General features: G+C 45.4%; 5 protein-coding genes across 5 annotated transcripts; 4 read left to right on the top strand and 1 right to left on the bottom strand.

Annotated features, from left to right (window-relative positions):
* Positions 1–3,008: 3,008 nt before the first annotated feature.
* CNBF1890 (hypothetical protein) lies at positions 3,009–5,106 on the top strand (the record flags this gene model as incomplete). The annotated part of the gene is made up of 11 exons (XM_769933.1): positions 3,009–3,285; positions 3,370–3,436; positions 3,486–3,583; positions 3,638–3,664; positions 3,718–3,831; positions 3,883–3,945; positions 4,006–4,107; positions 4,162–4,398; positions 4,452–4,584; positions 4,649–4,944; positions 5,009–5,106. 11 exons carry the CDS (start codon positions 3,009–3,011, stop codon positions 5,104–5,106), a joined length of 1,512 nt encoding a protein of 503 aa, XP_775026.1.
* Positions 5,107–6,401: 1,295 nt separating this feature from the next.
* On the top strand, positions 6,402–8,037 carry CNBF1900 (hypothetical protein; the record flags this gene model as incomplete). The annotated part of the gene is made up of 10 exons (XM_769934.1): positions 6,402–6,488; positions 6,573–6,625; positions 6,682–6,829; positions 6,879–7,031; positions 7,097–7,190; positions 7,263–7,271; positions 7,331–7,428; positions 7,484–7,696; positions 7,756–7,833; positions 7,891–8,037. The coding sequence occupies 10 exons, from the start codon at positions 6,402–6,404 to the stop codon at positions 8,035–8,037; spliced, it is 1,080 nt and encodes a 359-aa protein (XP_775027.1).
* Positions 8,038–8,821: 784 nt separating this feature from the next.
* On the top strand, positions 8,822–10,309 carry CNBF1910 (hypothetical protein; the record flags this gene model as incomplete). The annotated part of the gene is made up of 9 exons (XM_769935.1): positions 8,822–8,842; positions 8,914–8,968; positions 9,030–9,106; positions 9,167–9,361; positions 9,438–9,596; positions 9,650–9,814; positions 9,868–9,962; positions 10,016–10,218; positions 10,269–10,309. 9 exons carry the CDS (start codon positions 8,822–8,824, stop codon positions 10,307–10,309), a joined length of 1,011 nt encoding a protein of 336 aa, XP_775028.1.
* Positions 10,310–11,146: 837 nt separating this feature from the next.
* CNBF1920 (hypothetical protein) lies at positions 11,147–15,531 on the top strand (the record flags this gene model as incomplete). The annotated part of the gene is made up of 18 exons (XM_769936.1): positions 11,147–11,275; positions 11,385–11,431; positions 11,483–11,563; positions 11,635–11,782; positions 11,839–11,895; positions 11,944–12,565; positions 12,635–12,865; positions 12,925–13,001; positions 13,050–13,323; positions 13,375–13,446; positions 13,502–13,644; positions 13,699–13,717; positions 13,774–13,841; positions 13,894–13,932; positions 13,998–14,363; positions 14,419–14,788; positions 14,840–14,883; positions 14,935–15,531. The coding sequence occupies 18 exons, from the start codon at positions 11,147–11,149 to the stop codon at positions 15,529–15,531; spliced, it is 3,384 nt and encodes a 1,127-aa protein (XP_775029.1).
* Positions 15,532–16,767: 1,236 nt separating this feature from the next.
* Positions 16,768–17,557, bottom strand: CNBF1930 (hypothetical protein; the record flags this gene model as incomplete). Its single annotated transcript, XM_769937.1, has 7 exons — positions 16,768–16,827; positions 16,878–16,948; positions 17,005–17,133; positions 17,183–17,202; positions 17,255–17,289; positions 17,361–17,456; positions 17,534–17,557. The coding sequence occupies 7 exons, from the start codon at positions 17,555–17,557 to the stop codon at positions 16,768–16,770; spliced, it is 435 nt and encodes a 144-aa protein (XP_775030.1).
* Positions 17,558–21,949: the final 4,392 nt, after the last annotated feature.

Consider the following 21,949-nt stretch of genomic DNA (forward strand, 5'->3'; position numbering starts at 1 on the left):
TTGGACCATTTATGGTCTCCTATTGTGAGTTGAAAGTCCGTTTTTGGGTCCCTTCTTGCTTTTGTGGCCAATTTCAGTCGACACAGCTTCGATTGGCATTCGGTACCCTCTGACACGAGATCAACGTCCTCCCCTCCGATGGCAAAAAGAGGACTGGCAAGGCCCCGTTCTCCTCCATGCCCCTTCCGGCCGATAGGGTTAGGGTCCCAACTGTCGAGCATCTCCACGCCCTCGTCGTCGAGTCCCGTCCCTCGACAATCTTTACCAGAGATATGTTCGACTGTCGGTACTTGACGGGAGGAAATGGGCATATGTTGGAGTGGATAAATGCTCTGCCGCGTCTCATCCCATACCCGAAATCGACTCTCTGGAATTACCTCCTCTAGAAGAGTTGCTCCGCGCGAAAGGATGGCACACTTCCGCCTAGTCGTATACCGCTGCTGCGGCCGTGACATATGACGACGACACCATCAAGGCCCTATGGAGGAAAAGAAATAGGAAAAGAATTGTGGACTTCGAAGCGTCGTTCAAAACCCCCTTCTCATCAAATGGGATCCTCCACCATCCCGGAGGCAGCAATAACTAACATTGCCTTACCTGTTTCTGAGCTTTCAGGAAACCATCCTGTCGCTCCTGGTTTGCCCGGCGGTATCCGGGAGGATATGAAGATTTGGGCTGCCAAGGTGAAAACATTTTCTCATCTGGATGGAGACTCCATGGAAGTCGATTCGCCTGCCACGTTGCCGATTTTCGCTACTAGTTCCAATCAGATTGCTCAAGTGGATAAGCCCGCATTAAACCCACCGTCGCCTAGAAATTTTATGACTGAAAGGAGGGCCAATGTGGGTGAAGGTGACGGCGATGCCACAATGGAGGATGTCACAGTGCAATCAGGCGATGTATCTGGAACGCAAAGGAGTGGTGCGGTAATTGGTAGTATCGGGTCAGAGGCGACGTAGAGCTTTGAGGGTTTCGATTTTTTTTCCCACCATCTCGTCCACTTCATGTACCTTGATACCAAATGGCGATATTCTCTTGTCCAGTGGCTAAAGCAGGTATGAGTCAACCTTATATCGTCCAAATCATGTATACCATCAGTCGAAAATAAGTGATTCAAGCCTCCTGTAAAGACTGGGTACGATGTACAGTACTGTGCGTACGGAATAAAGGAAAATAGTGTTCGTGCAACAAATATTTTCTTGTCGACATTCTTCTACTCATGAGGGCCCAGATATATAATAGTGGAAGACATCGTTAACGCAAGATAGCTAATGCTTGACATTTATTGTTTTCCACCGGCGGGCATTGTCTGATAGACTACTACGACTAGTACTACTAGACTTTGGGAAATAGTCAAACTTCCGTGATATTCAAGACCTTACTGGTATGACAGATCGGATCGTTTTGTCTCCTGTGGCCTCAAATAGTCGCTGGATGTCATGTGATCTTTTCCTGTACTATATATTGCTCACGGCTCGTGCTTATATATATCACTTTGATTTCGTTAATAAGGTAACCAACCGGCAACATAATATGTCAAAGTTGTCTCACTGGCTATGCCATGCCACCCATTCATCCGAGAGGGATTGTGTCAATACAAGCTGTACTGAATTTGTCATCATCGGCTTCATGTGGCAGTCGTTGAAGGCAAGTATTGCCCATTACACCTGTATAAATATAAATATAAGTGCCGATACAAGGGTATGGGCATCGTTCGGACAACGAATACCTCAAAGACAGAAATGGATGCAAGCCAGACGTTCAATCGAGTACATATAACCACAAATCAACAGATCAATTCTTCAACATTCATAGTTGCTCTTCCTTGCATTCATCTAAACATAAACGCCCACAGTACAAAACAATGCTACTATGCCCATGCCAGCCAGTGACGATGCCACAAATACAGTCGCAATCTCTGTGAAAGGTAACCTTGATTTTGGGAGGCTATCAAATTTGAACAATCAGTATGAATCGGCAAGATAGAGCCGAAGTCTCAGTAAAAGCGCCCTGACTCACGTCGTGAACATAAACGTGAGACCAAAGAATCCTAAAAGGAACAAGAGAGCAATCGACGGAAGAGCAGAGACGGGAATTCGGGGATGAAACGAAGGCAGGGAGTTGTGAAGAGACTAGGAATTAGAGACCGGTCAGCCCAAGACTGTGAAGTGATGACTTCATGCGACTTACCTTGGCGGATGCATAGGAGGACGACATGTTGAAGGCTGCGGGCTGTGAAAGATGATTACGTTCAAGTCCAGATCACCGGTCCTCTGACTATTTTTCTCCTAACTCGTCGGACGGAAACTTAAGTTCGTGTGAATGGCTCCGTTAATAAAGCAGATAGTGCACAATGGGTGCAATAACAGCTGTCGTATCAGAAACTAGTGCGCGTTGTTCAGATTGTGGTTAGACTGTGGTTAAACAGGTCGCCGGAAACGTCCAGGAGGTGGGTAGATTGATACTGGCGCAAGGAAGTGGTTACCGGTCTTGATGTCTGAATGACAAATGTATGGATGATGTGTAGTGCGGAGGGGCGGTATTGCGTTGTACACGCAGCAAGGCAACGACAGGCTCGAATCTATAGAGCGATAATTGTTACTGCGCTTGTAGGACCCAGCGGAATCAATGTCTTCCCAAAACCTAATTTATTTTGAATACACGATTATTTATTCACGTAATTGTTTGCGGTGACGAGCATTATCAGCCTTCCCTCAGTCGTCGTGGCTTGAGTTTCAAAGCTTGTCGTCCGTGGTTTTCATTATTGTCCCTCTTACCTGCAATTGGCATCTACGACTGTCTATCTGACCCTCTGAACAATACAGTGCGATAGTCCACAGGCTGCCTCCCCTGGCCAGTTCTTCGTTGCTTGTCCAAGAGTCAAGCAAGGGTAAAAAGCTACCTTACCAGTACCGCAAACAGTATCGTCGACTATAGGAAGCCACTACGGCCTTTCGAATCAAATCATTCAAAGTGACATCTTAGCCCACAGGCGGCTTTTATCGGTGATGCGGTCTTCTCCTGTGATTGAAATATCTCCAGCGTCATCTGGGACCGCTATATTCCAACACAATCCCAAAGGAGACGCGACGCTTAGACGAGAATGGGAACCAGGGTGCCAGCCAGATGAGCTATATGACGCTTTCTTACCTGCTTGGAGAGCAAGTTTGCGAAGGCTTCTCGTAAGGCGCCTGAGAAACGAGAGTACGCAAATGGCAGACTGGCAAAAACGAGTAAGAAGCGAAGCTCGCGATAAATATTTCTATTGGACTGCAGTATTCGGAAGTAAGTACAGTTTCTTCTGCATTATATGGACCGCCGTCATTGTGCCAAATTTGAAACCTGCTGATGTGAGTTGTATTCTCGAAGCGCACACGTTTTTCATGATGTTTTTACCAATTCTCTTTTTCTTTGGCCATCCATTGGAAGGCAGAGGGTAAGTACGTTCCCGTACTTTGACTGTAGCTGGTCTGATGCACCTTGAGCCTACTGCATGTCGTAGGGTTAGGTATATACATTTCATCGTTTGCCAAGGATTTGGTGTGCACTCCACGGCCGTACAGTCCTCCAGTAATTCGGTTAAGTAAGTCATGACAAGTGCAACATATGCACAGCTCATCGCATACATGATGGACAGGTATGAGCACTCATCATCATGAATATGGTCAGTGTACTGGTGTCCAAGGGAACAGGATGGATAGTGACATCTTGATTCAGGCTTTCCATCATCTCACTCTACAAACTCCGTCAGTATTGCGCTGTATTTGGGACAATGGATATTCAAACTCCAGGATCGCCTGGGATGGCCGACTGTACTACTTAGCTGGCTGAGTACATCATCCAATCTTAAAATTCAGTTCTTGTATCTAACCCCACAACTAGTGCTAGCAGTGTATATGACAAGCGTCATAGGCGGCAGAGTGTACACGGGCATGCACTCCATCGGCAAGTGTTTTATATATTTCTCTCTGCCCTCGTCATGATACTTTTCTAAATCGCCTACAGCCGATATTGTTGGAGGGAGTATCATGGGTGTGGCTTGTTGGTTATTTTGGATTGCAATTGGCGATAGGAACGAGGCATGGGTGAATTCGGGCTCTTGGACAGGTAGGACACGTCAGTTCTGGAGTATGAGTAACATGATCGTTAATAACGTAACAGTTCCTGCGATCATTGCACCCCTAGCGTTTACTTTGATCCACCGTCATCCGGAACCCTTCGAAGCTTGTCCATGCTTTGAAGACGCTATTGCGGTGCTTGCAGTCATGCTTGGTTCCACTTTAGGCCAATGGTTCACAGTTGCAATCTGGCCGTCCATTAAGGTCCAAAATCCGACTGCCTTCTATTCGTATAACCTGGCAACAATTATTCTCTCTATAATGTTCAGATTGGTTTTTGGTGAGTAATCTTTTTGACATATCGGTATACATCACCTGCAACATAATACAAAGGGCTCGGAACATTGTTTGCTTGGAGGCTCCTTGCAAAATATACACTTCGCCAAGTGCTTCCTCCTGTGTTTCGCAGCTGTTCTCTCTTACTTCATTCAAGTTTACCAGCTCGACGATTCTACATCTCTACTGCGTAAGTGAAGCCTAATATTAACTGTCATGAAATCCAAAAGGCAGTCAGTGATGGTTTTCTTTAGAGAGCACAACAAAGAGCCTTCTCAACTTGCATTACGTGCCGTTCCCTCTTTGCTTGACCTTCAGACAGGAGAAGATACCGGAACTCTTCCCGCGCCCTCTTGTCCTTCACCACTTCTCGCTTCTCACGCTCTCAGCTCTAGAAACGACATCACGATAGGCCCACCTTCTAATCCCCGGGAGGGGCTTATAAAGAGAAAAAAAAGTTCCTGCGAGGGTGGTGCCGAGTGGAGGACTGCCACTCCTCGAGAAGAACAAGCTCAAATGAGTGTATCAGCTTTGACATATGACATTGAGGGTAAGTAAATAAGTTAGATCTCATGAAATCATGCAGAGTGATTGCTAACTTGCCCTCAAATCAGTGGCTACGAAGGTAGGCGTATATTCAGGCATCGGTTTCATAGCAACCATCCTTGTTCCCTATTGGTTTGAATTGATAGAAAATATTGTCTTGGGATGATTTCGTGTTTCTGTTAATTGTTTGCGGAATTTCACCATCCTACGTGTTATCCCCCTACATGATTTTCAACATTCGGTAACCCTAGCGGGCTGCTTAATAATAAAATCTGTAACAAGGACCAAGTTTCGAGACATAGCACTCTGTGAGTGATGCGTAATTGGAGTGAAAGGCAACAGAACAACGTGCACGGGGTACAGGAACCGGTTTTGGATTCTGGGTGGACGGATAGTGATTGCGGGTACGTGCTGCTTTTGGATATCCGTCCGTCCAATAATAACCAGCAAGCAGTGACGTCCTTTGATATTCACTAGGATAACGGAGGCTGTCAGTCTTTGTCCGAATCCGTGATGGTTCGTTTTCGTTCCCTGTTTATTTGCGACGCCCTTGCGTTCGGCGTCCTCTTGCGCCCTTTCTACGCCCTCCAATAACCTCTTCTAGCTTCCGACCCGATCTTCATTCGTCGCCATCTGCAAATGGAACTAACATGTTGATGGCATTAACTACTGCAATCTTAGCACCGCAACCAACAATCCCAAAATACTTTTCATCATAATAATAGTCTCCTTTTTTTCACAGTTCAGAGGCGTCTATAGCCATGACATCATGATCTACAGCTTCACCAAGCGCTGAGAACAGGACGACAAGAGAAAAGGGTGACAGAAATCATCGAGGAGACGCCGCTGGTATCGTACACACTCGGTGGATGGAACGCTTATGCTGTTGGTAGTTCCATTGGGAGGTCCGTTATTGACGGTGAACCGCGGGAGAAGGTGAATAATGAAGCGGGGAATGGAGTTGGGCATTTACTGTTCATTACCAATCTTTCAGTTCGGTGCTTCTTCAATCTCTGCGGACACAAAAAAAAACACCGCTCCCCCAGAATCAATTCGCCCTGTCGCGCTCCTGTTATGACCGATCGAAAATCTCACGACAATCGACAATGAGAGTTCACGGACCTCTGACGTTGTATATGCCCAGTGTCCCAAACCGCTTCAGCAGTCAGTTACAACAGTTGATCATACGCCCTTATTTTGAACTACTTGCCAAGCATTGTACAAACAAGGCCCACATGGGCGAAAGGAATATCTAGCGGGGTCCAAGCAAAGAAGCCAAAAGATCGCATCGCCGCCCTGCCGCTATACGCCCTTTAGCCTCATCATATAAGAAGGCTGCAGGGATAACTTTTACAGTCGAAATGCCCAGACGAGCGACGATATTCGTGCATGAACCTAACTCCTCGTCGACCAGTAACATTTTAACAATCAACCACTTATTAAAATCAATCATTGCTGGTCATGTCTCATTACCAATACCTCCAGATCAGAATTGGAGCGGCTGCACCCACGGAGGAAGAAGCCGCAGCACTCTTTGCTCCTGAAAGAGTACGTAGCTGCATCCAAACTATCGAGAATTTGAGGAATTGTTTATTTCGAAAGTGGGCAGGATCGGCTAACCTTGTCCAACAGACTTTTTCCTTGGGTTGCATGTTTGCCCAACCTATTGTGGACACCTTCATGGCGTGAGCGAAATCGGGTCCATACCAACCTTCGATTATAAACTTACTTGTCTCTTCAGTGGAATAATGTTTATGCAGGTCGTCACCTACTTCACATATCAGAGAAACGACAAATGGTGGACTAAGTGCATAGTCATTTTTGCCTCCATAATCTCCATCATTATGACCGTCTATCTGTGGTTTTTCGGACAGTACCTTTTTGTCCAGGTGAACAACCCAACATAACCGAAAATTAAGTCTCTAACTAGAATACCAGAATTTTGGTCGCTTTTCACCATTTGTGGAAACCGATAAGCTCGCTTGGTTTCCAGTCCTCGATGCTATCTGTTCAAGCGGTATTCAGTCATATTTCGCTTATCGTGCGTATCTATTGAACAGGCGGAATATTTTAATCCCTATTACTATCCTGGTAAATTTTGCTCTAACATATCAGTCAGTGAAACGTGCGAATCGTTAATTCTGACAGTACAATAGCTTCTTATCCTTACGTCGTTCGCGGCCACGATTGCAGTAAAAGTAATTTTCGGCAATGCCAATTCCCTTATGGAAGCTGATAAGGTCCGAATTCGTAAGTAAAATGGTTTGAGTCTTATCATTTTGCACAATATAGACAGGAAAAGACTGACTGTGTTCGACACAGCCGAATTGAGTAAGGATGCTTAGGACCCTGGTTCCAGAATGTAACGTTACTGACAGGGAAGTAAACAGTCTGGCTGGCATCTATCATGGCGGCCGATATCATTATCACTATATTAATCCTTAATGGCTTACTTCGGTCAAAGACTGGATGGGCACACACTGACAAGGTACGTACGATTATACGATCTGGGCTTAACTACTGAACACTGCCTTTGTCTCTAGGCTATTGTCCGACTGATTCGTATCACATTTGAATCTCAGATCCCTCCTACAATCCTGGCCATAACTTTCATGATTGAATTCGTCCAGACACCGGCATCTCTCCTGGGCTCTACCTTACAAGGGATCCAATCAAAACTTTACACTGTCGGATTGATGTATTCTTTGAACTCCCGAGTATCCTTCAAATCCGCAAATGAAAGTGGTTTTAATTCTGTACGTATGTGGGCGGAAGCGGAACACTTCAGATATGACAAGTTGCTGAAGTTTCCAAGGGCCAAGTTTTTGCTATGACTGGTCGGAGGGACAATGCGACAAACGATATTCACGTGGATGTGGAGACCTATGTTCATGTAAGTCCATTATCTTAGTCGCCATTGGACATTGTCGTTAGATTGACGTGTCAAAAGCACAATCAGGATATACACACCAGCGACGATGATGTTCGAGACAAGAAGAACCGTGAAGATGACGAATCGTTGTCCGATATTCAGGGCCATAAATCTCCAGGATTTGACAGTCAATCCCACTTGACTGAACCTAGACACATCGCGTAGAAGAATGAGCTGTAATGGGGATGCTCTCAAAGGGCTGGTAGCAGCTCCTAGGGGCAGCACAGGGGGACTTCGTCAGCATGAACACACAGCCACATGTATTGTGTAATAGGTCACCATGTCCAGTCATGATCATTCATCTGTCAGTGTGGCAATGCTAAGATTCAACCCTGACCCACTTCTGCAATGAATGAATGAATCCTGAAATTTGCGTTTTGTTGATAATTCTATAAGCTGCACAATTACAACTGACCAAAAGAAATAAACGCTTTGATGAACTGCAGGCAAAAAAAGCAGCGTAGCAGTGCTTACTGTTAGCGGATGAGAAGAGGCTGACCCTGATGAGACAGATCGCATTGACAAGCAGAAAAAGCATTACCCCCGTTCTTAGAAAGCACCAAAGAACTAAAGATCAACGGCGGACTCGTTTGTACTCATCTGCAGCCTACAAGTTACTCTGCCGTTCACTACTCGAAATAACTGATTACATTTATCTTGCAAGCAAAGAAAGTGCCACGCCCACCGGCACTTCGGGGATTAAACTACTGGTTGTCTGTGGCTTCGCTGACGCCCGGTCGCGTACTCGTATAGGCTTGCCCATGTGTCTTGATTCCACTCAGCGATCATTCTTTTGAGTCATTGATAATATACCATCGACTTCTTCGTTTCGGCACCATAGTCGTACAAGTGATACCTCAAACTATCGTGCTCAGCGCGCCTCTTCCATTCAAGCAGCTACTATTCTCATATTCTGAGACAATCGTAAAGGCCGGAATAATCGTTGAACATGTCAGGTGGACGTAGTGTGGTACGTTCTAATTATTCAGTCCTGACAATCCAATCACGCTACTAGTTGGGCTCATACATATCCATATTTAGGCTCGCGTCTACGCCAACGTGAATGAGAAGCTTGGAAGGTCGTGGTGGGACTATGGTCAGTGATTTCGTGCACCTGGACATATCGCGACTAAGACGAACTAATGGTCACGTCTCAGACAATCTTGTGGTTCAATGGGGAGTCCAAGATAATTACGAGATTGTAAGAAAGGTTGGGCGAGGAAAGTATTCCGAAGTAAGCAACCCAATAGGCTCCAACAGGAAAACGTCGTTTACTGAAGGAATGGGTTGAAAGGTCTTTGAATCCATCCATCTCCCAACCGACTCCAAGTGTATTGTCAAAGTCTTAAAGCCCGTTAAGAAGAAGAAAATTAAGCGAGAAATAAAAATATTGCAGAATTTGGCTGGTGGACCCAATGTAGTGGGACTGTTGGACGTTGTTAGAGACAGTCAGTCAAAGACGCCCTCCATTGTTACGGAATATGTGAACGTGAGTTTTTAAACGTCTTTTTTCCTGAATCAATAGAGCCTGGAACCAGCGGTTCGTAAACTGACACAGTTATCAGAACACCGAATTCAAGACACTTTATCCCAAATTTTCAGATTTCGATGTGCGATACTACATCTTTGAGCTTCTCAAAGCCTTGGATTTCTGTCATTCCAAGGGCATCATGCACCGCGACGTCAAGCCGCATAACGTTATGATCGATCACGAGAAGCGGACGGTGAGTCGGATAATTAATCAATAATCCGCCCCAGGGACTGAACGTCGTGACAGTTGCGGCTGATTGATTGGGGACTTGCTGAGTTTTACCATCCTGGCACGGAATACAACGTGCGTGTGGCTTCAAGATATTTCAAAGGACCAGAGTTATTGGTCGATTTTCAAGAATACGATTACAGTTTGGATATGTGGAGCTTAGGGTGCATGTTCGCTAGCATGGTAAGCATACCTGATTGCATTGCATCATAGGATTCTTATCAGCAAGTTTCTAGATTTTCCGAAAAGAACCGTTCTTTCACGGTCATGACAACGCTGATCAGCTAGTCAAAATTGCTAAAGTCCTCGGCACCGATGAACTTTACACTTAGTTTGTCACCACTTCCCTAGTGTCGCTCCTACTTTACTGATCGTGCATTCTAGTCTTGAGCGATACGACATTGATCTTGATGCTCAGTTTGACGATATATTAGGGCGATATCCTCGAAAACCCTGGTCCCGATTTGTCTCTTCGGAAAACCAGCGTTATATCTCTAGCGAGGCTATAGATTTTCTGGATAAGCTATTAAGGTACGACCATCAGGAAAGATTAACCGCCGAGGAGGCCAAGGGGCACCCCTACTTTGGTAAGTCGACTCTCGATTGCGAAAGGTTTCAGCTCATGCCTGTGACGCAGAGCCCGTGCGACAAGCGGCCGCTCAAGCTTCCGCTTCTTAATCATGAGCGAAGGGTTCTGGTACTTTCATTGATCGGAGTTGGGTCAGAATCTGAGCTATGGGCTACGCGGAACATGCAGCATAGCGTTCTTAATGGACAGCATATTGCGGACATATATGATGTTGCAATGGGATGTGCTTGGTAGAACAAGCCAGATGATTCTTTCATTAAACAGGCCGTGAAACTGATGATTCATTGCTCCTTATGTCATGTAGATGATCGTTGGGCCGATTGGTTGTCTACAATAGCCCCTGTTACCCAGCCATTCCAATTTGAACTAGTACGTTTTGGTATATTCCCTCGACAAGGCGAGAGCGCCTGTATTCTTTACTTGCCGTGAATTTAGATGATGCGGTTCTGCGATGCCGCCCATGTTGGCTGATAGTCGGCGATCGCAACGGCGTAACATCGGGCTATAGAATGACCGCCATAAAATGGAGATTTTTTTTTTGAAAATCTCATTGGAAGCTGTGCCGCCAGAAGCCCCAAGGCACAGTCTGTAAGCTCAGCAATCAGCATTCTCAGGATGCAGGAACCCTTTGCATAATCTTGATAAAGTCTGAGATTTGGATTTGGGCAAACTCCCAGTTTGCAAGCAGTAGCGAAGCTTGATTCGCAGTTTTCAGCCCCATTATTATGCAGATGAAAAAATGGGATTGTGCAAGTCGCGTCTGAACCATGAGTCCGGCATTTTAGCCTTGTGGACGCTTTCCCAAACGCGTAACTAGTCCGATTTCCCACCATATTCCTTTCCTTCTTTCTTCTTCCTTTAAAAGCCCGCTCTGTCTCTGTTCAACCATAGACTAAAACATTTGATTCTTTGAAGAGACCTAAAGCATGGCTTACGCTTATCCGTCAGTCGATCCTCTGCCGGAAGCGTCATCTGCCTCGCTGGAAATCAGACCGTCCAAAGACCCCTCTCGAAAGAACTCGGATACTCTCACAGATGTTTTTAGCGAGTTCAAGGTATGTACATGATCTACTCATTCTGCTACTGGCTCTATTCCTTGTGCCATTATATCCAGAAACGGTTCCAGGGATAAAAATACTGATGGTAATCTGCTTCGTTCATTAGCGCAAGATTTCTGAGGATGAGATTTACATAAATTTCTTGCAGGAACGGTGAGTTGATGTTTATATGCTAACCGAAAGCCCATTGAACCTCAGAGCTAGTGTACGCCTTGAGAATGACTACATTGAAGGCCTTCAAAGGTTATACGATCGAACAGTGGCTATCGACTCATTACACGACGAGTTAGTTCAGTTTCTGAGTCGGGAGGTTATGTTACCTTTTGACCTTACCTTTTGACCATGATAAATTGCAGAGACCCACCGCCTAAGAGATCAGAAAAGCCTACATCACGAAAAGCTTGGAGTGAAGTTCGAGATTATACATTGCGCGAAATTCAGGCGCGGGAAGCCATGAAAGGAGCTCTGGAAGAAGATGTTATCAAGGAATTAACCAAGCTCAAAGTCAGCCTATTTGTTGACACTGGAATGTCTCATGCTCACGAGGTGGCTCACTCCAGGATCTGCAACTAAAAATAAGAAATTATCTGAAACAGAACATCAAGCTTGCTGAGCATGTAAGTCAGATATTTATATTCAGACATATAATTCATCGTTTTCGTTAGATGTATGAAGATCATGCGAAGCATCAGCTCCCAAAGCTAAAAAAGGCTTATTTTCAAAAATCTCAAGTTTTGGAAGACCACAGGCGGCAAGAGAATGCCATAGCCACGCAGGCACGTCTGTTATCTAGCGCCCCTCCACCTTCGCCTACTTCTACACCCCTGCAGGAGCACCCTTTCTCTGTCGGCACAGGCGCCTCATATGCCTTGCCATCTACAATCATTTCACCCCTTCCCCCTGTGAACAACCCAGCCGCTTCATCAGTTTCGAAAGTATCGTCACAGGAAACCACTTCTGGTATGTTCGTGCCATCACCAAACAAAGACCGTGAGAAGGAAATGAAATTCGGCAACAGACTCCGAGCTGAGTCAGGTTCAGGGCTGGAGAACAAGTCACGAGATGTGCTGAATGATATTGCAACACATGGGAAAAAGGGCTTCTCTGCTTTTATGCAAAGGCTCGGGGGTGACAAAGATAGGGAACGGGAGAAAGATGATGTACAAATAACTTCTCATGGAGTGGAAGGCGAAGGACTTCAAAGGAGAGGCACCACAGGAAGTGCTAACATCAAAGCCCAAATGGCAGTTCGGGGCGCGAAGGCAAAGCGAGAGGCCGATGAGGCTGGTGAGTGACTGCCTCATTTCTGCATTGTACTGCCGGAAAAGACCTGTTGACAGCAGCGAGCGTCAACAGACAGAGCATACCGCATGGGCATCTTTCACCTTGAGTCACTCCGACTCAGAACAGAGAAACTTCATAGCTCCGCAATAACTCATCTTGAGGAGTTCAATGATGAACTGAGCAATAAACTTCGCCGGGCCATGGTGGCGTATGTGGACATTATGCACAGTACTGCAATGACTAGCGCGCAGGCTACTGAAGTAGCTCGAATAGCTATTGATACTATTGATGCCGATCACGATAGTGCGTGCTGGTCTTGTAGTAATCGGCTGCGCCGTGGATTCCGAGCTGACTTCAAAAAGTGATGCTTTTCCGTAAAAGGTTACTTGTGGCAACCAGCAATACCACTAAAGCCCCGGTACCGTACGAGAACTTCTATGTAGGTATATTTTGTTGGCCTAAATGAGCTGTTCTGACTATATTCAAGGTTGGACCTTGCAGATCTCTTATCTTTGGAGTCAGTCTTACCGATTACGATTTTGCTCGAGGTGATGGGAACGACCATGGATCGCCGCCAATGATTGTTGAAAAGTGTATCGCGGCAATCGATGCGCGTGGTTTGGAAGCAGAAGGTATTTACCGAGTCAATGGCAGGCACACAGGAGTTCAAAAAATGGTCCAAGACATAGAGAAGGACGAGACACAATTTGAGTTCGGGGAAAAGGACGACGTTTTTAGCATCGCGAGCGTCTTGAAGCAATGTAAGGTAACCCCGGTGTGTCAATGTAGATGTACTGATGAAGGGTTGAAAGACCTCAGGGAGTTGCCTGAACCAGTTTTCAATTTGCCACACGCCGAGAGGGTGAAGTATAGCAAGCATCGAGGTATGCCTGACTAATTGAACTTGCCGTTCAATCATAGTTGACGAGTGATTTTCAGAGTTGCATATCAGTAATAACTTCAGTGCCATTAGAGGCCGCCTCCGACGACTCCCTCCTATTCATCAGACAACGTTCCAATCCATTATCGAACACTTAGGAAGAGTCCATGAAAAGCGTGGAATGAATAAAATGGGCGCAAAAGTACGTCTAGTCATTAGCTGTTATAGGAAACTGCTCAACTATTGTACGCCACAGAATCTTGCGGTGCTTTTTAGTATGTTAATTTTCAACTGTCTAGAAAGAAAGAAAAAAAGTAGTAATGCTGCATAGGTTCCGTCCTTTTTGGGCAGGAGCAGGCTCCAAGTGATGGTAATGTTCTGATGATGAATCAAGAAGCAGTGGGTACCACTTGACAATTCGTTTAGAAAACAGCTCATTGGAAATGAAAAGGATACCGTATTAGAGGATTTGATTACGTTTTCGAATCTGGTGAGTTGGATGCAAATCGGAAGAAACGTATCTTAACGAACTATCGCTGATCGCTGTGCGGTAAGCTCTTCGGTGGAATTGGGTCTCCGAAAACCTCACATATATTGCCTTCTAGCTTGGCATTCTCTAGTGGCGTCAACGCCGAGGTTTCTGTCATTGATGACCCTCAGCCTGGTAGTTCTCATACCAAGATCAAAATTTTGCAACAGGAGACAACACCGCAAAGGCTCGTTGATCATTCCGCCCAGATCAGTGACAAAGATCAGCGGGCTACTGATGAGACTGATGATTATCGACCGAATACGCTACAGGATACAGAAACTGTCCAGACTTTGCTGGAGGATTTCCCATCGAACAAAGACCTGGACCTGCTATTCGATGCAAAATTATTGCCCTCAAGTATGAGAGAAAACCTCCCCAAAGATATCGAGGTAGGTTATCTCTTAGCACCTCGACAAAGGTATCGTCACTGAATATATTCGATAGGTCCGCCCTCTTGCGTCTACTGATCTCTTGCGGCAGCATTTCGAGCTTCTTTCCAATCTTCGCCCGTCGCCTGCTCTAGCCCCTTCGCTCTACCAGGCGATTTTTACACATTTCAAATCTTGTCCCCTAACGTACTACACAGTTGTCATGGTAGACACCAAAATTGACCGCCTAGTTGCTTCCGGTACGCTCCTTGTTGAACGGAAGCATATCAATGGTGGAAGCGCTGCAGGACATCTGGAGGACATCGTCGTGGCTGAAGAAATGCGCGGGAAGAAACTGGGGGTGAAATTGGTGACTGGATTAAGGGACTTGGCTGTCTCCCTTGGATGTTACAAGGTCGTTCTGGACTGCAAAGAAGCTAAAATTCGTGAGTTTTTGACTCCCCTTTCATTTGCGGAACTTATTCTTTTGAATATAGCGTTTTATGAAAATTGTGGTTTTCATAAACGGAGTGCAGGGATGGTAAGTCAATCTTGGCTTATATCTATAAAACCCCTCCTAAAGACAACTTAGGCGTATTATACTCCGAGCGATCAAGGGACAGCCCATGTCTCCTTCTCTACGCAGTCGAACCAGCAGTCTTTGTTGCCGTATGCGCCCAATGACTCTCTTGCACCTCCCGTCTCAACTATGGGAACTCTGACTCCAGGAACTGAATTGAACATTACCCCTCAAATGAACCAGAGCCTTCATGACCCTTTATCCCAGTCAGACGTTACTTCAGATGACCAGAAAGGAATCCTGCTCACCATCCCAGATGGCACCGCTGCTTCGGATGGGGAATCACCAGGGTCTCCACGAACGTTCACAAGTGCGTCATCGGAAGCGGGTATGGGCGTAACGTATGACTTTCCGACAGCTGTCGACGAGAGTGTCTTACCTGCTTGGGCGGCGGAGGGTTTGGGTGGCAACACCTCACATGTCAGCGACCGGCGCGCTTCAGACAAGACGGAAAGTACCTTACCGGCATTTTCAATCTTAGAAGGAGTGGGAGTTGCGAAAAGTAAAGACAGCGAAGCAGCAGATGACTCGAAGGAAGGTCGCTCTAGAACCCCATTTCCTTCACGTGTTGCCTCATCAGATTCGACTACTGAAACATCAAGTAAATAGAATGATCGTGGTTCAGTTTAGGAAGACTTATCTGCAACGCAGCACAAATATATGCAAACTTTATGCATCTCTGGATTGCATTACAAAGCATAGGAAGCATTGCAATCGCTCCTGCATTTTGGTCACTAAGGGCTGGAAAATTTTTGGAATCAAAGAATCAAGTGAGAAATCGATAGAAAATCGACGAGATAACGACTTGATAAAGAATTCTATCGAGTCTAACTTACAAGAAACAATTAGCTACTAATTACGTATAATGCTCGTTGCTCCGTCTCGGTCGATCGATGTTGTTGCTTTCCACATTATAATTCATCATGCACATCGTAATGCTTTCATGAACCGAAAGACTTGTAGCTTGTAGCATGTGCCGCTTTCGAAGAAAGCTGTAGCAGGAGATTATTTAATGATGTATACAGGACCAATGCACGTTGTTGCTGCAGCTCGAGGCCTTCAGTCATTTTGTCAGCTCCCTAGTTAAATAACCTTCAGTTTTGCAAGCTTCACTACTGTACAGACATTGAATCGAAGGACAAAATTTACTGAAATCCTTGGTTGTAATATGACAGTTGATGGGGCCACCTTTTGAAGAGATGGAAGTCCCATACCTTAATGAGATGGTTTGCTATTGATCATACAATGGTTGACAACTAGCTGCTCTGCTGCTGGTCATATGATTCTCCATCCATCCATGCCGGTTGTTACCCAAAAACGCTAGTAGGCTTGCGTTGACTGTAAACGGGGGACCAAACTGATTGTAGAAAGGAAAAACAACGAATTGCAGTCTGTTACTGAAATGATTCGCCAAGTAGGCCACACCAGCGTCGATGTTTGTTAATGGCAGAAGTGATGAGAGACCCCTAAGAATTATGGGGTGGGGCGGGAGGAAAAATTGACCATAACGACTGCTCTGGCGCTAATGTGGTATCGAACGAGGGGACAAGTGGAAATGCGTGATGCTTCGCACCATCTCGACGATTCGTGCAATCCACAGTTATACAAGATGTCTCATACAGATGCACGATAACGACATCGGGAGCCAACGTGTTCAAAAACGTGTGTATAATGGAAGAAGGCGATAGTCATGGCATAACAGTCAGGGAAGGGAAATGTATATAAGTGAGGTCATTAAACAAATGATTTTCTGACTACGTCGCGTATCTACAGCTCTACGTTAGCAAACACTCTCACTGTTCTCCTTTTTATTCTTTTTCACGTAGATGACAGGACAGGCAGTACTTACTTCCTCGTCCATTCCCTTGCTGTTGCCTCATATCGTGCCCTATCAGTTTTGTAGGTCTATAGTGGCATCAGCAGAAGAACAGGAGTTCTACCGGCCGTGAACATACGTTTGCAATCTCGGGCACCAAAGGATCGTCAGGGTTAGGGTCCGTCAACATGGAACAGATGGACAACAAGACTACGCGTTTATTTTTGAGCATTTTCTAGATATGATTTCGCCGAAATTGCACCTACCCTTCGAAATGGTCAAGGCCGGACTCCACTGGTCTCGCAAGATGTCCAAACAGATAGACCCATTGGCATTGATGTTGGGATGATAGATCTTGGTCGTAAACTGCACCTTAGGGGGCTTGAAGGGATAGTCTGAGGACTACTTAATGCGATGCACACATGATGAATGAATTTAACATACCGGTGGGGAAAGTAAGGGAACTAATACCTATTCAGCATTGACCTTTCTAGGTTCAGGTAAGGTAGAACTCACAGGAAGAATACACCGCCCGAATAAGGGGAATCGGCCTAATCGTCAATAATTCGATCAGCTCCAATCTTACCCGACGACACTTGTTAGATAGATAAGAGAGACATACCGGGCCCATAATGGTTGCTTGCCATTGGAAAAGATTGTCGTTGATGGGACCAGCAGAGCATGAAGACGGGGGGTCACGTCCAAGATCGATAAGTTCCTATGCCGCCAAAGTGAGCGTGAGCAGGTCTGAATTTGTATCAAGAGATTAAATGGACTATACGCAAATCTACCTACCTTGTTGATGCGCTTCAAAGCCATATTGTAGGAAGTTCTATAAGAGTGTTTTCTGATGAGGTAAGAGTGAAAGCGAGAAAGAATGCGGTGGAAGGGTTGGAGGTGGCAAGGAGGGACGAGTGGTAATTATCAGCTGTGTTCCGAATAATATATAAAGGCGGGCATATCCCTAGCTATGAACGTACTGTAGTTGTGGGAAGAGCGGCCAGAGAGACGAGATAAGAAATAGAAGGATATGAAGAGTGGATGGAATGTATTATGGATATGGATGTATCAGACACTGCTCCTCGCGACGTCTGCCACACATCTGCAGCACGGCCACCGCTTCAAAACGCCGATGTGGCACAATAATATCCTACTATTCTTTTCTGTCCCCTATCGTTTTGTTACCACTGCTTTCCTCTTTCTTCTCCACAATCTAACCAGTCCTTCCATCTTCATTTGCTCTGTCCATTTCCTCGCGGCATCTATCGGCCCTAATTTTCCCACAAAAGGAGGAATATTGGAACGATCATTTTGCGCCACCCATCCCTTGCCGAGGAATGTTAGCACAATGTTCGTTTGCCTTTTTGGGACGAGTACTGCTTTATCTTTCAACGTACTTGAGAACGACTTGGCTGCAGCTCATCCTTGTACTCCAAATCCGAACGCGAGGTCAGCTGTATACCATCACATGTATTACATTTTACAGCGACATATAACAGTATTAAGGAACAACCAGAAAAGGGAAGAGAGGCCGTTTATGCTGCACGATACATTCACGATGGGCCGCCTTCGTCAATAAAGACTACATGCACCACCGATGAAGACCGAAAGGACAGATATCCGCTGTAGGCGAGAGCAAAATCGAAAACAAGAGGGAAGAGGATTGGGAAATATGGTAGAAAAGGAGACTGATGAGATGCCTTTTTGACAGTGTGCTTTACCATTGCGCTCACCCAGTTAAATCTGACCCCCGTATTATTATGTACAACAATAGTAGAAGTACAGTATCGAAAAGTATGAGACTAGTTAGTGTTCTTCTACATTTGAGGGAGGCTCAGGACGTTTCGTACCAGCTTTCTCACAAAGGTCTCCAAGTGATTTGCCTAGGATGGGGAAGGATGAGTAAAACTTCTTGTCGACATGTGGAGAATCTCAAAGGTATTCGAAGGTGATAAATTGTGTCCTCCGGGCCGTAAATAAGAGGAGCTACAGCGCTGCTTACACCTCCCCTCCCTACTGACATCTAAATCAAACCACTGCTCGTGCATGTGATGTACGTATCTACGACTACCTCCTCGCTTTCGCTCTGTGAGGTCTTAATGCAAACGATAGTATGATGTGAGACAACAAGTGCATCAAGATCGTTTGTGAAGGGTATGCGTGAAGGGGGGATGGTTCTTCTTTCGGCACTCATCAGTACAGGTGCCATATAATTCACCGTCGGCCTCAAAATGTCCTCGCGGAAGAGATCCGTCGCAGAGGGCGCATGTTGTCATAGGTCGAGTTAGGTCGCGGTGGGGGCAGGAGCTGTTGATTACTCTCGTCTTCATCATCAAAACATGCATGTGCGTAGCGTTCACGCCGTAGTTGACGAACAGAAGGCTAATGCTGCTCAGGCGATGGAGTTGTGTTGATTACTTCCGTCTTCATCGTCCAGACATGTTGGGGGTCAGCGTTCGCATCTTGAATGACCGGAATCAGACTGTTGATCGTCTGAAAGGCGATTAGGTGGAAGAAGTAGACTGGGAAACTCGGGACTGTCTTCGCAACAACAAGGACGGGTATGATCAAAGGTAGAAAGATTGTGTTTAATTAGTACCAGGCTTGAAATTGTAATGAAATGTCTTTTCTTTTCTGTCGAGTGGTGATAGGTATTACCAGTAGCATTTATTGACAGCACGACATACAGGGGAAAAATCAAGAGAGAATCAGGAAGAAGAGCGAATGGTGCATCAATCAGTGGGACAGACTGAGGGGGACAGCCAGACGGGATGCATTCCTAATAGCCTACAACAAGTCGCATGGAGAAACTTCATGCCAAGGGTCAGGGCCTATCAACTCGCGCCTGAAAAAAACATGTATTCAGCCGATTTCAAGTAATGTGAATGCACCTCTTTCACCTCCAAAGTAATACTTATAAACCTTTGTGAATGTCACCCATATCTTCAAAGAAGGCGGCATAGTACCGTTGAATGCACAGGGTCGGGGCAGTTCATACGAGTCTCAAAACTATATGGTGAGTTTTGACCGAGTCATATAGGAATGAAAGACGGAAACAAAAGATGAACGAACGTCAGGTCGGGGGGAACGTAGTACTGGAAGCCCGATTGCGGGGGCGAAAAATGGAAAATGGCGATGAATCTCAGGCTCCAAGCCTAGGTTTTTAAGGTGACACGAAGCCACAAGAAGATCATCACTTCACGCACGAGGGTTCTTCAGTTCAATCATCATCAAAGCCAGGGGACAATTCCGATTTTCGATTTGCGATATTAGATGCTTATAGATTTTACATACAGTTACTCGTATAGGACACTCATCATCACCATAAATATGTATCCCAGAAGAAGGGAATTTGCCGTTCGAAAATTGTTACCAAAACTCCCTGAACCAGGCTCAAAAAGAAGCTTCTTCTGAATCGAGTTCAACCAGTGTCGGAGTTAACGTGTAATTCTAAGCTGAAATAAGGCCAAAAATGAACATATTATGCGTATCTTCTAATCATTGGTTTTATGGCACAGAGGAATCCTTAAATCCATTCATTCAGCGGTTCATTAAACTGCCCAGATGCAGTTGTGGTTTATGATTTGATATTACTGCTCGTCGATCGTTACGTCGCAGGCTGCAAATAATAAGGTTGCAGGTTAGTTGCAGGTTGCAAGTCGTAAGTTATTATTGAGCCTTGTACTACTAGGTACTTCCGGTACTCGGTCGGTACGCTGTAATTGAGCACATGCATACAGAAATCCTAAGTCATTAATTAATTAATGATCATCGCTCGGTAATGCGGAATGCTCCGGTCAGACGTCAGATGTCAGATGCCCCCTGATGCCAGAGGCCAAAGAAGGGGCCAGGCAAACAAAAACCAAAAACAGCGACAAGTAACAATAAAAGGCGTAAGGTCTAAGGCGTGATGCGAAAGGCGGTGGGCGATCCCTAAAATTTAGAACCCGACAATCAAATAAGAATAAAAAAGGATAAAAAATATGGTAATAATTGCCGACAACGACGGCAGCGCTGCGGGATTCAGGGACGGTGACGGCACTCTTCCCTCATCGCTGATCTTCCCACTTCCTCTTCCGACTCGGTCGACGTCAAACTTCAGACTTCAGACTTCAGACTTCAGACATGTCTCTCAATTTTTTTCTGGTGGAAAAGTTAATTAGACCGTGAAACACGCTCGTACAACATCCTGAACAAGGTAAAACCGAAGGAACAATGATGGCTGACAACTAAAACAGTAAAATGTTGGATAGGCATTACTTCAGTTTACATGATCTCTTCATGATCCAACGAATTTTCGTTTAAGAGTGGATGCCTCCATTCTACCACATTTACTCTCTTTTTGAACACTTTAATTTCCCTTCATTGTCAGCGCTTTTGTCCATAAAACACAATCTCGCGACCCTCCTCTTCAAGGCAACTTTATTAGCCAATCCAGGTTAATTCGTATTCTCCAATCCTTGATCTTCCGGATACTTTCTTGTTGCCACCACAGCTTTCAGCAGCACCTCCTACACATCACTGTCGCCATCTATATTACTATCCTCTCCAAAAAAACCAATTGTTATACGTTCATCGCACTCTTTTTTTCGACACAGCTGGCTGGCGCCTGGCCCAGGTCCAGCAGAAGTACAGTCATCTTTTCTACGACGAGTGCCAACATATACTCAAGCTATTGGCTGAATCCCAGTGACTCGCCTCAAATCCTACCGTTGAGATTAAAAAGAGCTCAAGATCAGCAAGAACCCGATATAACATTTGTGTACGTCTTTCCTTCACTCGCTTTGCCGTATCAAGTGCCACTTGTTTTGCTGGCTTTTGGTGTGCAACTATTGCTTTGGCTGTCTTGTACGAAACCTGACGTTCTTTCTTTTAGTCTGTTGTTGAAGCTACATTAGGTGCGAATCAAAGCCGTACGTCCTATATAACAAGTGAATTTCGGTAGCCTGAGTCTGTAAAACGAGTGTAACAAGGTCTCTATTGTGGCAGACGTAAACCGCATTGCAAAGTTGCTTCGAAATTTGAAGAAACTCTCAACCAGGCGGCAATACTTTTGAGGTGGGTGCATGTGCTCATTACCAGGCAAAGGCTGATGTAGGTCTTATTATATTCTATCAATAATCAATCACAATAATAATCCATTCGATATCTGTTACTGCTTATATGTCTTGATTTTCCACCCAACAATACTCAACACCGCCCTGCAAAATC

Source organism: Cryptococcus neoformans, chromosome 6, assembly GCF_000149385.1.
Source record: "Cryptococcus neoformans var. neoformans B-3501A chromosome 6, whole genome shotgun sequence".
Lineage (NCBI taxonomy): Eukaryota > Fungi > Basidiomycota > Tremellomycetes > Tremellales > Cryptococcaceae > Cryptococcus > Cryptococcus deneoformans.